This window comes from Epinephelus lanceolatus, chromosome 13 (assembly GCF_041903045.1).
Source record: "Epinephelus lanceolatus isolate andai-2023 chromosome 13, ASM4190304v1, whole genome shotgun sequence".
Classification (NCBI taxonomy): domain Eukaryota; kingdom Metazoa; phylum Chordata; class Actinopteri; order Perciformes; family Serranidae; genus Epinephelus; species Epinephelus lanceolatus.
The window spans coordinates 24,391,209-24,404,394 of NC_135746.1; the positions used below are offsets into that span (position 1 = coordinate 24,391,209).

The following is a 13,186-nucleotide window of genomic DNA, read 5'->3' on the forward strand; positions in this document are numbered from 1 at the left end:
CTGTTGAAGCCGAAGATTGTATTTCCAAAACTGCCATAGTTGTGCAACCCACAAATGTACTGTAATGCCTTTTATGTGTTCATTGTATCAGCACCTGCCTCACTGCTCAAACAGTTCAACATGTTCATAGTTTTTTTCTATTTATCTATTCAATTCGAATAGCTTTATTAGCGTGACCAAAGACATGTTCTTGCCAAAGCATTTCATAAAAAAAATAATTGTTAAAACTAAGTACAGACATAAATAACTAAAAGTAAAAATAAAAAGTACGTGGGTAGAGGTCCTTGGGGAGTGACCTCATACTACATCTTCTTCTTTCTTTCCAGTTGTAATATTTATTCTTTTTTTGTTGTTGTTAAATCTGTAGCTGTACTCTTAGCATTGTTTTGTTTGTCCTGTTTGTCTTGTCCGGTCTGCTTAAGTGATTTCCATGTACACATAAGAAGTGAACATTAATTGTTAAAACAGAATGAACATTCTTGTTTTGAGTTAGTTTGGTTATTTTATTTTTCTTTTTGGTTTTGTGAAAATGCAACAATTGTATGTGGACTTCTGTTGTTTATTATATACGTGTAAAATGTTGTATTTCATGTTGTCGAACATTAAAGATATTGCAAATAAACAATAAAAAGTAATGATATTTTACATGTACATACACAGCCTACATAGATTATATACATATACTGTACTTAATATACAGGTGTTGCGTACAGGTTTGATATCATACATTGCTTTTTTTTTTTTTTTTTTACAGATGATTACATATAAGTTATTGGTCCCTCAGGCTGTGGCAGGCAGATACATATTTACATAGTTGTTGTCCCTTCACTCGAGAGACCTGCCAGTTTTTGTTGCGGGGTTAATGTCAAGAAGTATACTTTTTTTTTATTTCTGCAAGATGTAAATCTCTAACTGAGGAGAACTTTTCACAGTGGAGGAGGAAATGCAAATAGTTTTATCGGCATGAACAAAGACTGTTCATAAGAATAAGTTAATAAATGAATAAAGATAAGTTAATAAATAAATAAATACAGGTAAAAATAAAAAGTAATTATATTTTACATTCAATAAATGAATAAAAATAAAACAAAATAAATACCCCCCATAGACACAATAAATATATGAATAAATAAAAATAAGTTAATAAAAAATAAATATAAGTAAAAAAGTAACAATATTTTACATGTTTCATTCAATAAATAAAAATAAAACAAAATACATACCCCATAAACAAAATAAATAGATTATTAAATAAAAATAAGTTAAAGAATAAATTAATACAAGTAAAAATAAAAAGTAATCATATTTTACATGTTACATTCAACAAACAAATAGATAAATAAGAATAAAACAAAATAAATGAAAAATTAAGAAAACACAACAACAACATAAATAAATAAATAAATAAATATAAAACAAAAACAAAAAATAAATAAAAAGAGATAAATGAACAAATATAAGTAAAGAGTAATCATATTTTACATATTTTACATCTATCTATCTATCTATCTATCTATCTATCTATCCCTGGGACAGGCGGAGAGAGGAAGAGGAGGAGTAGAGGAACAGAGGAGGGGGGGGGGGGGGAGACAGAGGGAGAGTTCGGGTCAACTTCTGTGAAACTTTTCCTCTGTCATTAAACGCAACACAGAGCTCCGCGAGAGCACAACGGACTGCGCGGACTGCACAGCGCGCGCGGTACGATATCAAACTTCCACACAGGACGACAATGACGCGGCTCCGGCTCGTGCTTCTCACCGCGTTGCTATGGCAATGCTGCCATGCCCAGCAGAGAGGTGAGTCCTCCAGAGACCTGATAGATAAGGCTACCGGTCGATACACCAATACTCGGCTCCGCGAGAGTCATTTACCGCGGAGCGAGCACTCAAATGAGCTCGGTGTCACTCACTCATATCCCTTAATAAGCTAATTAGCCAGCGGCTAGCTACACCTTTGACGAGCTAGCTTAAATGAAAAGTGTCATGTCTGACCACGAGAGAGGCTTTAAACGTCCTCACATAAGTGTGGTAAGCTAGAAAAGCCTCCTCATTAATCACTGTCTCTGTCAGAGTCACAGGTGAAGCCCATCCACTTTGCTGGGGGTTTCTTTACTTTTATTTATCGTTGACAGAAGAGGGCACATCATGTGGAAAACCCTTCAGTGACACACCGTGTTTAGCCCAATTAAAACACACACAGTAGAGAGCACACATGAGCAGGAGACAGATGCTCCAAAGTTACTGTTGTGACGTTTATGTGACTAGAAAACACTGAGAAACATCATGAATCATCAGGAGTCAGGGAAACACACGTCTTAGTTGGATTAGTTGGTATTTTTAGACTCATAAATCAAGTCAACAAGACAGACCTTGACATAGCTGAACTGTACGAATACAACACCAATAGATGTCATTTGGTTTGCCCTTTTGTAGTTACTGCTTAGCCAACACAGTTCATCATTACCCAGTGGGTGCTGTATGTCATTTAGTCTGGCAGATATGCCTACCCCCCAGGGAGGCTTGTTTTTCTACTTTTTACATAGTTCAGTGGATTTGTCACTCACAATATAGACTACACGGTGATGTGTATGCTGCCATACCATATGGCTCTGTTGCTTTGTTAAATGCAGAAGATTCAGCTTGAAAATGCAAAAAAAAGCAGAAAATTAATGCAAAATAGCTGTGAATTGCATATTTTTAGAAGATGAAAACAATTACTTATATGTGAAGGTGATTGGTAAGGTGTTTTAACATTTGTGTGTGTGTAGGGTTTGTTTGCAAGTGTGTCTGTAGAGCAAGGGTTTAGCCTTGGTGGCCATCACTGGAAAGATGAGACAAATTTATTCAGCTTGAAAAAGAAGTGTAGTTAGTCTCGTTAGCTTCTATAATGTCTGTTATCACTCTTATCATGACATAAGACAATAAGACAGGTAGCTTTCGTGTTACTGTTCAGTAAAAAAAATTTGTTTTCTCTTTTCTTTTGGTGGTAGATCGTCTTCGCTGATGCTTTGTTGTAATTTTCTCAGCGCAATAAAGCGATCGATTGTTGCACTCATGGCTTTCACTTTTTAAATGCTATCATCCCTCAGGGCTTTTGATGTGTCATACACTTAAAATTCCTACACGTGAATAGTGACAAATAGGTTACCCAAGAAGATTTTTTAAAATTAAATTAAATTTAATTACATTTCTTAGCCAGAGTTTGCCTCTTTAATAGGAAATGGGTGTGCACCACATATTGCAATAATAATGTGTGGTTATCACAAAATCTCATGGCACACCATTTGAGGACCACTGATACTAACCATTGACAGTGTGCTATATTACTTTAAGATTTCAGGCAGTTTGCCCATGTTTACTTTCAGAGTGAAGTTCAGATTGTCATTGATGTTTCATTTTCAGTGTGAAGATTGTAGTGTTTCAATCTGTGTTCTGCAAGTTTTTATGATTGGCATTTTATTGAATTTTAGAAAGACAAAGGAATGCAATTTTAGAAAGACAAAGGAATACAAACAAATACAAAACAAGGATTAAATGACTATATATATGTAACAAGGAAAAGTACAAGTAAGATAAGAGTAGAAAAGAGGCTGTGTTGTAAGTGGGACCAAGTGCGCAAAAGCAAGGGTGTATACATGCGTATACATGGAGAGGAGCTAAGCCATTGAATTGTCTTTAGGGACATTAATGTAGTGAAGAAATCTTTCCAGTTTCAAACAATACCATACTATCCTGCCCAACAGAGAGAAGGGTAATAAGCTCCAACATCTGTATGAAGAGAGGGTCATCTCTAAAGCTCAGACTCTCAACATCCCCTCCTTGTTGAGTTTCAGATGCTTCCATCAGGGTGGAGATTTTGCCTCCCTAAATGTAGCACTAAGCGTTATAGATCGTCCTTTATCTGCTATTGCTTATCTTAACCAGCAGTGACCACTACTGTCCATGATTTACCCCTGACAGTGTGCCATACTGGGTACTGTTCCCCTCAGGGACATTAAAGTTTACCTTACCTTACCTTACCTTACCATAAGGATATCCGTCCATATGCCGCCACCTTTGCAAGCAGATTATGCCTGTCTGCTATTGATGGTGTGTGAGCTGATTTCCATTGTTGTTGAACATGATAGTGGTCTGGATCCATTTGGGGTAGATAGAACGAATTGTGTCTTTTAGGGTGGATGGGTCCCCCAACAGAAATAATACAATGGTAAGGGGGACTTCCTGACAGATAGTTCTCTGGATACAATCACGAACTGACGTTTTTCTACGAGTTAATTGACCGGCTGGATGGCCTCTGTGTGTTCCTCTAAAAAACTAACATTCAATCACAACATGACTTGAGGGTTGTTCAGCCAAATTATGAAAACACTTTTTAAGAACATATCTCTAGTGGGATCCAGCCACACAGATATCCTCAGTTAAGTGAGACAGTATTTGATGTTCTTTCATTTGGGTGAACCAACCCTTTCAAGATCAAATCAAGTCATAAAATGCGCTTGACATGAGCCGCTGCTCTTTCACTTGATGCATTTATGAGGATGTGAAATATTAATTATGAGCTGGGTGTGTGTTGTGGGCCTGTGACACAGTCAACAATGAGAAATGAGCAACAATGCTCTAAGCGGAGATGGGGATTGACAGCTGGGACCAAATAACATTGTGCAGAGTCAAGAGTCAAAATATTAATGCAGAATAGTTAATTTTATTAGCCATTGTCTTATTTATTACAATAATGCTGTAAATTGGATATTTTTAGAAGATAAAAACAATTACTTCCAATATGTAAAGGTGATTTATAAGCTGTTTGAATATATGATGTGTGTGTGTGTAGGGTTTGTTTGCATGTGTGTGTGTAGAGCCGAATGAGGGTTCAGCTTCGGTGGCCGTCACAGGAAAGATGAGACAAATTTATTGCTCGTCATGCTTTTTTCTATTTATCTTCTTCAAAACATCTCCGGCTACTGTTTAACCCAGGAGTGCTTTGGACCTCCTGCAGCGGAGAGGTGGGGGGCTGCCATCAGGATGTGTGTGTGTCTGCATACCGTGTGTGTGTGTGTGTGTGTTTGAGAGTGAGAGTGAGAGAAAGTGAGTAGAAGAGGGCGGTAGAGGCCATCTGCATTAGGAGCCTCATTACCAGGCGTGTCAGCCAGGCATGCTCTCTATCAGCGACAGAGCTCCGAGAGACACCAGGAGATAATCAGAAAGAGAAGAGGAGGAGGAGGAGGGCTGAAATAGAGAGGAGAGAGGAAGGAGGGTGCATTCAAGAGTTATTAGGCATTGGAGGAGACATCAGTGGTGGAGAAAGAATGGGTGAAGCAGGTAGACAGAAGGTTGAGAGGGCATGAGAGAGAGGATGAGGTTGAAGCAGCAAGTTGGAGTTAGTGAGGGATGGGAAGGATACACAGATCAGTGGATAGCTGAACGGAAGTGGAAGCTTTTGAAACTGTTTCCTTGGTATCAAAACTTATGCTGGGTTGAGGAGCTGAAGACACATTTGTGGATGATGAAAAGGCACTTACTTTTTTGGCAACATGACAAAGATTCAAACAAAATTGCAGAGGAGCTTGGCAGAAAGATTGCTCAACACCATATACACTGCAAACGTGTTATTAGACTTTGTCACAGAATTGAAGGGGTTAGTAGATCAACAGAAGATTTACTGACAACAATTTTTGATACTGAAATTATTGTTTCACGGCTAGGAATGTCAACAGTTGTCTGTTAATTGGTTAACCGCCAAGAATATTTTTGACAGGTTACACATGTTGTCTATAGGTTAATTCACAACTCCTCAGTTTACTGCACTGCGCGCCAACTTGGTCTAGTGGGCACTAACGTTAGCTAGCGGCACCGCTCAATCAGTGACGACCAGTTATAACAGTGTCCTAACCCAACAGGGTTGTTGTAGAAACACTGTGCCTATCTCCAGCCCCTGTTGACTTGAGGATAGCCACCACATTTCCACAGCAGCTAGCGATAATTGCCGAATGAGCGGCACCGCTAGTTAGCTCCCACTTAAACCTGGCTGGTGTGCTGTGCAGTGCCAAAGCTAATGTTAGCTAACTAGTGGAAACCGGAGGATGGGCAATAGCCTCTATGTTTACGCATCTTAATGTAATGTTAATCTGTCATCAAAGCCAGCAGAAAATAGAATAAAAGGCACCACCTAGTTTGGTTGGGAGCTAACCTAAGCTAGCTAGCTAGCAGCGCCTCCCATTCAAGGATTACAGCTGGTAATGCCACCCTGATGCAGAAATATTGTGCCCACCTTCCAGTCTCCCCTAGGTCGCCCAATGAACAAATGGCTTCATTATGAGCTGCAAAACACTTCTGGTAATGTTTACTATGCTAGCACCACTTGCCATGTTGCCACTGCTAACTGTGCTAAGAGAACAGTAAAATATGCTAAAGGGGTTTTATGGCTCAAAACTAAGCCGGTTATTCGCTGGGGCGAGCTTAGAGGAGACCGGAAAGGTGGGCACAATGTTTTCACAGCAACACTGTTGGGTTGGGACGGCATTACAATTGGTAATTGCCAAATGAGTGGCGCTGCTAGCTAGCTACCTCCTACCAGACCCGCTTGGTGTGCAGTGCAGTGAACTGAAGAGTAGCAAAATTAACCTACAGATTCGTATGTGTAACTGGTCAGAAATATTCTCAGAGGTTAACCAATTAATGGTGAACTGTTGACATCTGTACCTCTAAATGGATAGCACTTTGAAATGCGGTACTAAAGCTCATCGATTCAGTGGAACGGTGGACTAAAAGAAAAGGCCTTTTTCATTTTTATTAACTGGTTAGGGACCGGTTAATGGGTGTTGAGCAATCAAAAGCAAAATTAACTGAAACTGACATCCCTATTTACCGCATCCTGTTACTTTGAGCAGCAGAATGCTACACGAACACAACATTTTCTCCAGTTTTTGGTTAGTTTTAATGAGAGATTTTTGTTATTCTTGTTTGGTCTGCGCTCCTCACTGGTTTGAGTAGGTAGGGCTCATTTGGAAAAAAATGTGATCTCATGTGTTTTTATGCACCGTCATGTTTGAGCAATATTTGAATCTAAATGTGATGGTAGTTGTGAGTGTTGACCTAGTTTTGTTGAGCATTAAATTCCTATAAAAGATTTTTTTTGCAACCTCTAGAAACTTTTTATGGACATTTTCCCACTATTTTTGGACACTTTATGGACTGATTGATCGATAACGGAAAGAAATTGAATATAATATTCATTACTACGTTTTCATTAGTGTGTCATCCTCTGACACTAAAAATCTGTGTGTTTTCGTCACCTTACAATGAGCTGTTCTACAAACCAGAAGATGAAGATAGTAGATGGATTAATGTGGTTTAAACAATTCTTTATTTTCAGAATAGAAATTTGGCAAACAGTAGAATATTTTACAAATTTGACGTAAATTCAAAACAGTAATGAGAAACGTAATGTGAATAAATAAAACAATAAATAGACAAAGAAATCTTATTTCTGGTCAGGAGCATGTCAGACTCTTTGGGCAGACGGTTCAAAACATTTTGTAAGTGTTCTAGCAGACAGTGTAAACAGAATAAATAAAACTAAAATCTCAATTGTGGTCAGTACTTTCTGTACAAGTTTTACACCCACAGTATGTAATTTTGTCTGTTTCTCAATCAAAAGAGTAACAAGAGATGGACTGTGATGGCGTCTTGAAGTAATGTAGGGTTATTGGTTTCTGATGAAAGTCTATCTTATGTGACTAAGACAGAAATCATGTTTTTGGACGAGGAGATGAAAGAAAGTTTTATTCACTTTAGTCATGTTATGTCATCAGATGAGTTGATTATACAGCTGCTGTAGGTTATAGGGATGCACCGAATATTCGGTAACCGAATATATTGGGCCGAATATTGCAAAAAACACACATTCGGTATTTGGTGGAATAAGTTAAAAGCAAGGCCGAATAATAGCGGCGTGTTTTGATAACGCGATCAAACGGGCGGAATAAAATGTCGGCAGTGTGGCTATACGTCCCTCACTGCACTCGCATTTGCGACTAAAAATAGTTTTGAGCGAGCAAAATAGGCTTAAATCATTCAGCACGCTGTGCGAGCAGCCTACAGATTTCAACCACCAGCAGAAACGAAAGGCGAATCCCACCGGTTGTGGGTTGAACGGGGGTTACAGACACAGACAGTAATGCATTCCTGTCAATTACGGCGGCCATCGGTTTACCGGGCGACGGAGAAGTCAGCTCCAATAATATCCTCTTCTTGGTGTCATGACTGCCCAGAAGTACCTGAACAGCCGAGCCAGCCGAACACAGGTATGTGACGTGTCAGAGGAGAAACGAGCCTTTCACATTTCTCTCTTTGTGTCAGTAACGGCCCACAAACATCACCGCACTTTAGGGACTGTTCATTACTTATGAAGGGGAGGAGGGTGGCTGGTTGATTTTTATTTTATTTATTTATTTTATTTTGATCACCCCCATGTTCATCACTCATTGATGCTGTTTTTGAAGTATGAATAAGTCAATAAGTAACTTATTCCACTGAAATATCATTGATGTATTATAGAAAAGTGATTTTTCTTTTCATAAATGACAAAAGGCACATCTGCCTCATTTTCGCTGTGGTATCGTCATACTACTCAGAACCATGATATTTTCATTGGTATTGCACAGTGGGTCCCAATTTTGGTACCATGACAACACTAATTTCGAGGGGGTTCATCTGCAAAAACTTATGAAAAACTAAACAATGATATTCGGTATTCGGTACTCGGTATTCGGCCAAGCATTTAATAATATTCGGCTTCGGCTTCGGCCACAAATTTTCATTTCGGTGCATCCCTAGTAGGTTATGTTATATGGTGAATTTAATCGTGGAGTAGCACTGCGCTGTTATTAAAAAATAACTCAGTGAGCATGTTGAAGGTATGGGTAGTTTGATTATATAAGGAATTTATTGAAAATTTGTTATCTCTATCCAAAAAAATTGTATTGTTTAATGTCTGTTATATCGTTTAATTGCTCTACCCTAAACTGTGTTTTCATGTTGGTTTGATGCCAGTATTGGTCAGTGAATGTCAAGTCAAAGACTAATGCCACTGCATCATCAAAAGGCCAGAAAAGTCCAGTGTAATCAGCAGAAAACAAACAAAACTGCCCCAGCTTAGACACTATGAACTATTTTGCTATTTACAACAATGTGATTCTTCTTGTATTGTACGTTTTGGACTTCCTAACAGATGAGTCAGTATGATTCATGAGACTCTAGAGCCAAGCCAAACGACTACATATAAAAGATAGTGAAATGTCAAGAATGTGTGGCTGTCACCGGGGAAAATTTTAAAAGTTGGGAGAAGTTGCCAGAAAAGTTGACTTGTCGGAGTTATGTGTGTATTAATGTGAATGTTACCAGCCTGATTTGCATGAATGGATATGAAGTAAAGTCACTAGAGACAGCAGTGTGGAATGAATCCAGACAAGGATTGTAAACCAACTGAGAAATCAACATTTTTTATTTAGCAAATCCCTGCGACTTATTCATAATATCGCTGTCCTGCAGAAACCTCATACTGCATCTTCAAAAAAAGCAAACACATCAGGAAGGGTTAGAAAACCAATTGATTTCCCTGTTGATGTTTATTGGACTTTGGCATAATCAAAGGTGCAGCTTGATCCTATGAAATATTTTCTCATTGGGAGGATCAATGCTGCAAACGTAAAATATAGTTAATTTGTAGATAAAAGGTCTCCTCTGAGCAACTACAGATGTGTTTATAAGTTTATGGTAATGCGGGTTTAACCAAGCCAGGCTGAATGTGATGTGATGTGAAGTCACCAGAGGTATCGCGGCGAGTGTGACGTGAATCCAGAGTAGGTTTTTCTGCCCATCTGAGAAATCAACATTTTTATTAGGTGAATTCATCCCAGTGTCATAATGTTTCTAAAATATGTTGATCTCAGTCTGCTGTGTTAATGTGAAAGCAGCCGAGCTTAGCTGAATGGATTTGATGGAATACACCAGAGGGAAAGCGCTCAGGCTTTCTCAGCCTGGGACCCGAATTCAGTGAATATAATCAATGTGTCCTAGAAAATAAGAGGGAAGGGAACGAAGGAGGCAAGGTGGCAAGGGTGAATAGAAATCAGGGAGATTAGAAGGATGCACACGAGTTTAGTCTGGATGGCTTTGAGCTATAATAACAGGTTATATGGAAAAATTATATGTAGCTTGTTAAAACATGCAGATGAATGCAGATTATGGATACATGAGTGCTGCATTTTAGAGTGGGGTTGGAATAAATACAGACAAACATTACACACTCCCAGAGTAACATTCACAAGAAGTGAAGTATTCAGATCAGAGTACCAGAGGACCAGAGTTAAGAAATACTCCATTACAAGCAAAGGTCCTGTATCCACAATGTCGCAGCGGTAAAATGTACTTAGAGTATCAAAGTAAATTTACTTGTTATGCAGAAAAATGGCTCTTATCAGTGTTGTATAGAGTGCTCCATGGATAATGTTTTTCTGAAGGCTGATGCAGATGTTTGCATCGCACTGGTTCCCTCATCAAAACGCCTTTGGGATTTTTCCATTGGATTTTGGATTATTGCCAAAAATAAGCTCTGTGGCCAACATTTATGAGACACCTGCCTTTTCAAAAATACATAGAAGCTTTAAAGTTCAGGAGTAGGGTATTTACTGATGTATTTAATGTTGGAGAACAAAATGTGAAAGTCTCTTAAGCTTATGTTCACCATAGACCTTATTCTAGGCATCTAACCACAAACTTTTAAAAGAAAAACCCATTAACTTTGAGATGAGGAAACCTGGAGAGGTAAAATGCTATCTCATTTCCGGTTTTAGGACTCATTCCTTGTAGACTCTATTGTTTGTGTAATAAAACTGGATTATATTTAGTAAAGCAGTTCATGTTGCGCTGGTAAAGCTGATCTCAACTTATTAACCTGTAGCAGTGCATTGTATTTATATTCATCACAGCTTTTGTATATGATAACTTGAACTAGAGGTGGCCAAATGGCTAAAATCTTCTGTTGATGTATATGTCATTTTAAATCACTGTAACAGATATCAAGATACAGTAATTGTTCTGTAGACTTATTAGGGGATTATATAAACTAACCATATCATGCTTATCCCATTTGACAATTTTCTTCTCCTGTTTGGAACTTCCATACAAACAAAAAACACAACTTCCTCACATAAGACAGTATTTAAGTTAAAAACAAAAGATTCAAAACAGTGAAACTTAAATTATTATATCATACCTGAAACTTTAACGTCCCTGATAACAATAAATAAAAGTGCCACAAGTTTCTTTATTTACAGCTTCATTCTATAGTCCTCCATGTCTGCCCAAATCATGATACCTTGCTAGCCAGGTTGATTCCCAAGATCACGTGAAAATCATGAAATCATGTGAGAATCCAGCCCTGATTTGCTACAAAGCCTGCCCTGAATATAGCTACTGTGATAGAAATGGTTTTGCCAAATCCCTACTGTATACCGTCATATCGTAGCCTGGAAATCCAGACCCAAATCTAGAAAGATTTAGGGTCTGGCTATGAGTAATGCAAATGGCTCAACTCGAGGGGCGGCACCAAGCATGCATTTGAAAATATCACTGCACGCAATTGGATAACACTATGACCAATCACAGCAATACACGGGGTGACGTATTGTGAGCGCTACCAGTGGAGCTAACTGGTAGATTAGACTCTTGCCGTATCCGGTCGGCAAAACAGCAAAAACGTTCAAGTTTTTCATGTGAAATTTTATATCAAATATTGTTTCATAAATTTGTAGGATTGAATTTCTGCTCATGGACTGAATGACTTTAAAACAGTTCAGTTATGTTTTTATAGTGTAGATTTTTTTGTTTCACTGGCACAAAAGGGGGAGTAAATAACAACAAAAACAAAATATACAGCATACAAACATTGGTATCAGTATCGGCTATCAGCCAAATTGTCATTTTGAACATCAGTATAAGTATCAGTGTCAGCCCAGACTTTTAAAATCGGTGCATCCCTAGTAGTTACTGGATACTTTGCCGCTCGAGTCAGGGTTGGATGATATGACTACCCTGGAAATCCAGAGTTCTCGCTAGAGCACAATTTGAACTTACTCACATATATATATATACAGTACAGGCCAAAAGTTTGGACACACCTTCTCATTCAATGCGTTTTCTTTATTTTCATGACTATTTACATTGTAGATTCTCACTGAAGGCATCAAAACTATGAATGAACACATGTGGAGTTATGTACTTAAAAAAAGGTGAAATAACTGAAAACATGTTTTATATTCTAGTTTCTTCAAAATAGCCACCCTTTGCTCTGATTACTGCTTTGCACACTCTTGGCATTCTCTCGATGAGCTTCAAGAGGTAGTCACCTGAAATGGTTTCCACTTCACAGGTGTGCCTTATCAGGGTTAATTAGTGGAATTTCTTGCTTTATCAATGGGGTTGGGACCATCAGTTGTGTTGTGCAGAAGTCAGGTTAATACACAGCCGACAGCCCTATTGGACAACTGTTAAAATTCATATTATGGCAAGAACCAATCAGCTAACTGAAGAAAAACGAGTGGCCATCATTACTTTAAGAAATGAAGGTCAGTCAGTCCGGAAAATTGCAAAAACTTTAAATGTGTCCCCAAGTGGAGTCGCAAAAACCAACAAGCGCTACAACGAAACTGGCACACATGAGGACCGACCCAGGAAAGGAAGACCAAGAGTCACCTCTGCTTCTGAGGATAAGTTCATCCGAGTCACCAGCCTCAGAAATGGCAAGTTAACAGCAGCTCAGATCAGAGACCAGATGAATGCCACACAGAGTTCTAGCAGCAGACCCATCTCTAGAACAACTGTTAAGAGGAGACTGCGCGAATCAGGCCTTGATGGTCAAATAGCTGCTAGGAAACCACTGCTAAGGAGAGGCAACAAGCAGAAGAGATTTGTTTGGGCCAAGAAACACAAGGAATGGACATTAGACCAGTGGAAATCTGTGCTTTGGTCTGATGAGTCCAAATTTGAGATCTTTGGTTCCAACCGCCGTGTCTTTGTGAGACGCAGAAAAGGTGAACGGATGGATTCCACATGCCTGGTTCCCACTGTGAAGCATGGAGGAGGAGGTGTGATGGTGTGGGGGTGTTTTGCTGGTGACACTGTTGGGG

The 13,186-nt window shown here is 38.8% G+C and overlaps 1 protein-coding gene across 1 annotated transcript in view; it reads left to right on the forward strand.

Moving 5' to 3' along the window:
* Nucleotides 1-1,614: 1,614 nt before the first annotated feature.
* lama2 (laminin, alpha 2) overlaps nucleotides 1,615-13,186 on the forward strand; it is a 332,854-nt gene continuing 321,282 nt past the window's right edge. Inside the window, exon 1 of the mRNA XM_078173904.1 lies at nucleotides 1,615-1,796. Coding sequence (XP_078030030.1) covers nucleotides 1,730-1,796 — 67 coding nt within the window. The 5' untranslated portion in view covers nucleotides 1,615-1,729. The remainder of the gene's footprint in view (nucleotides 1,797-13,186) is intronic.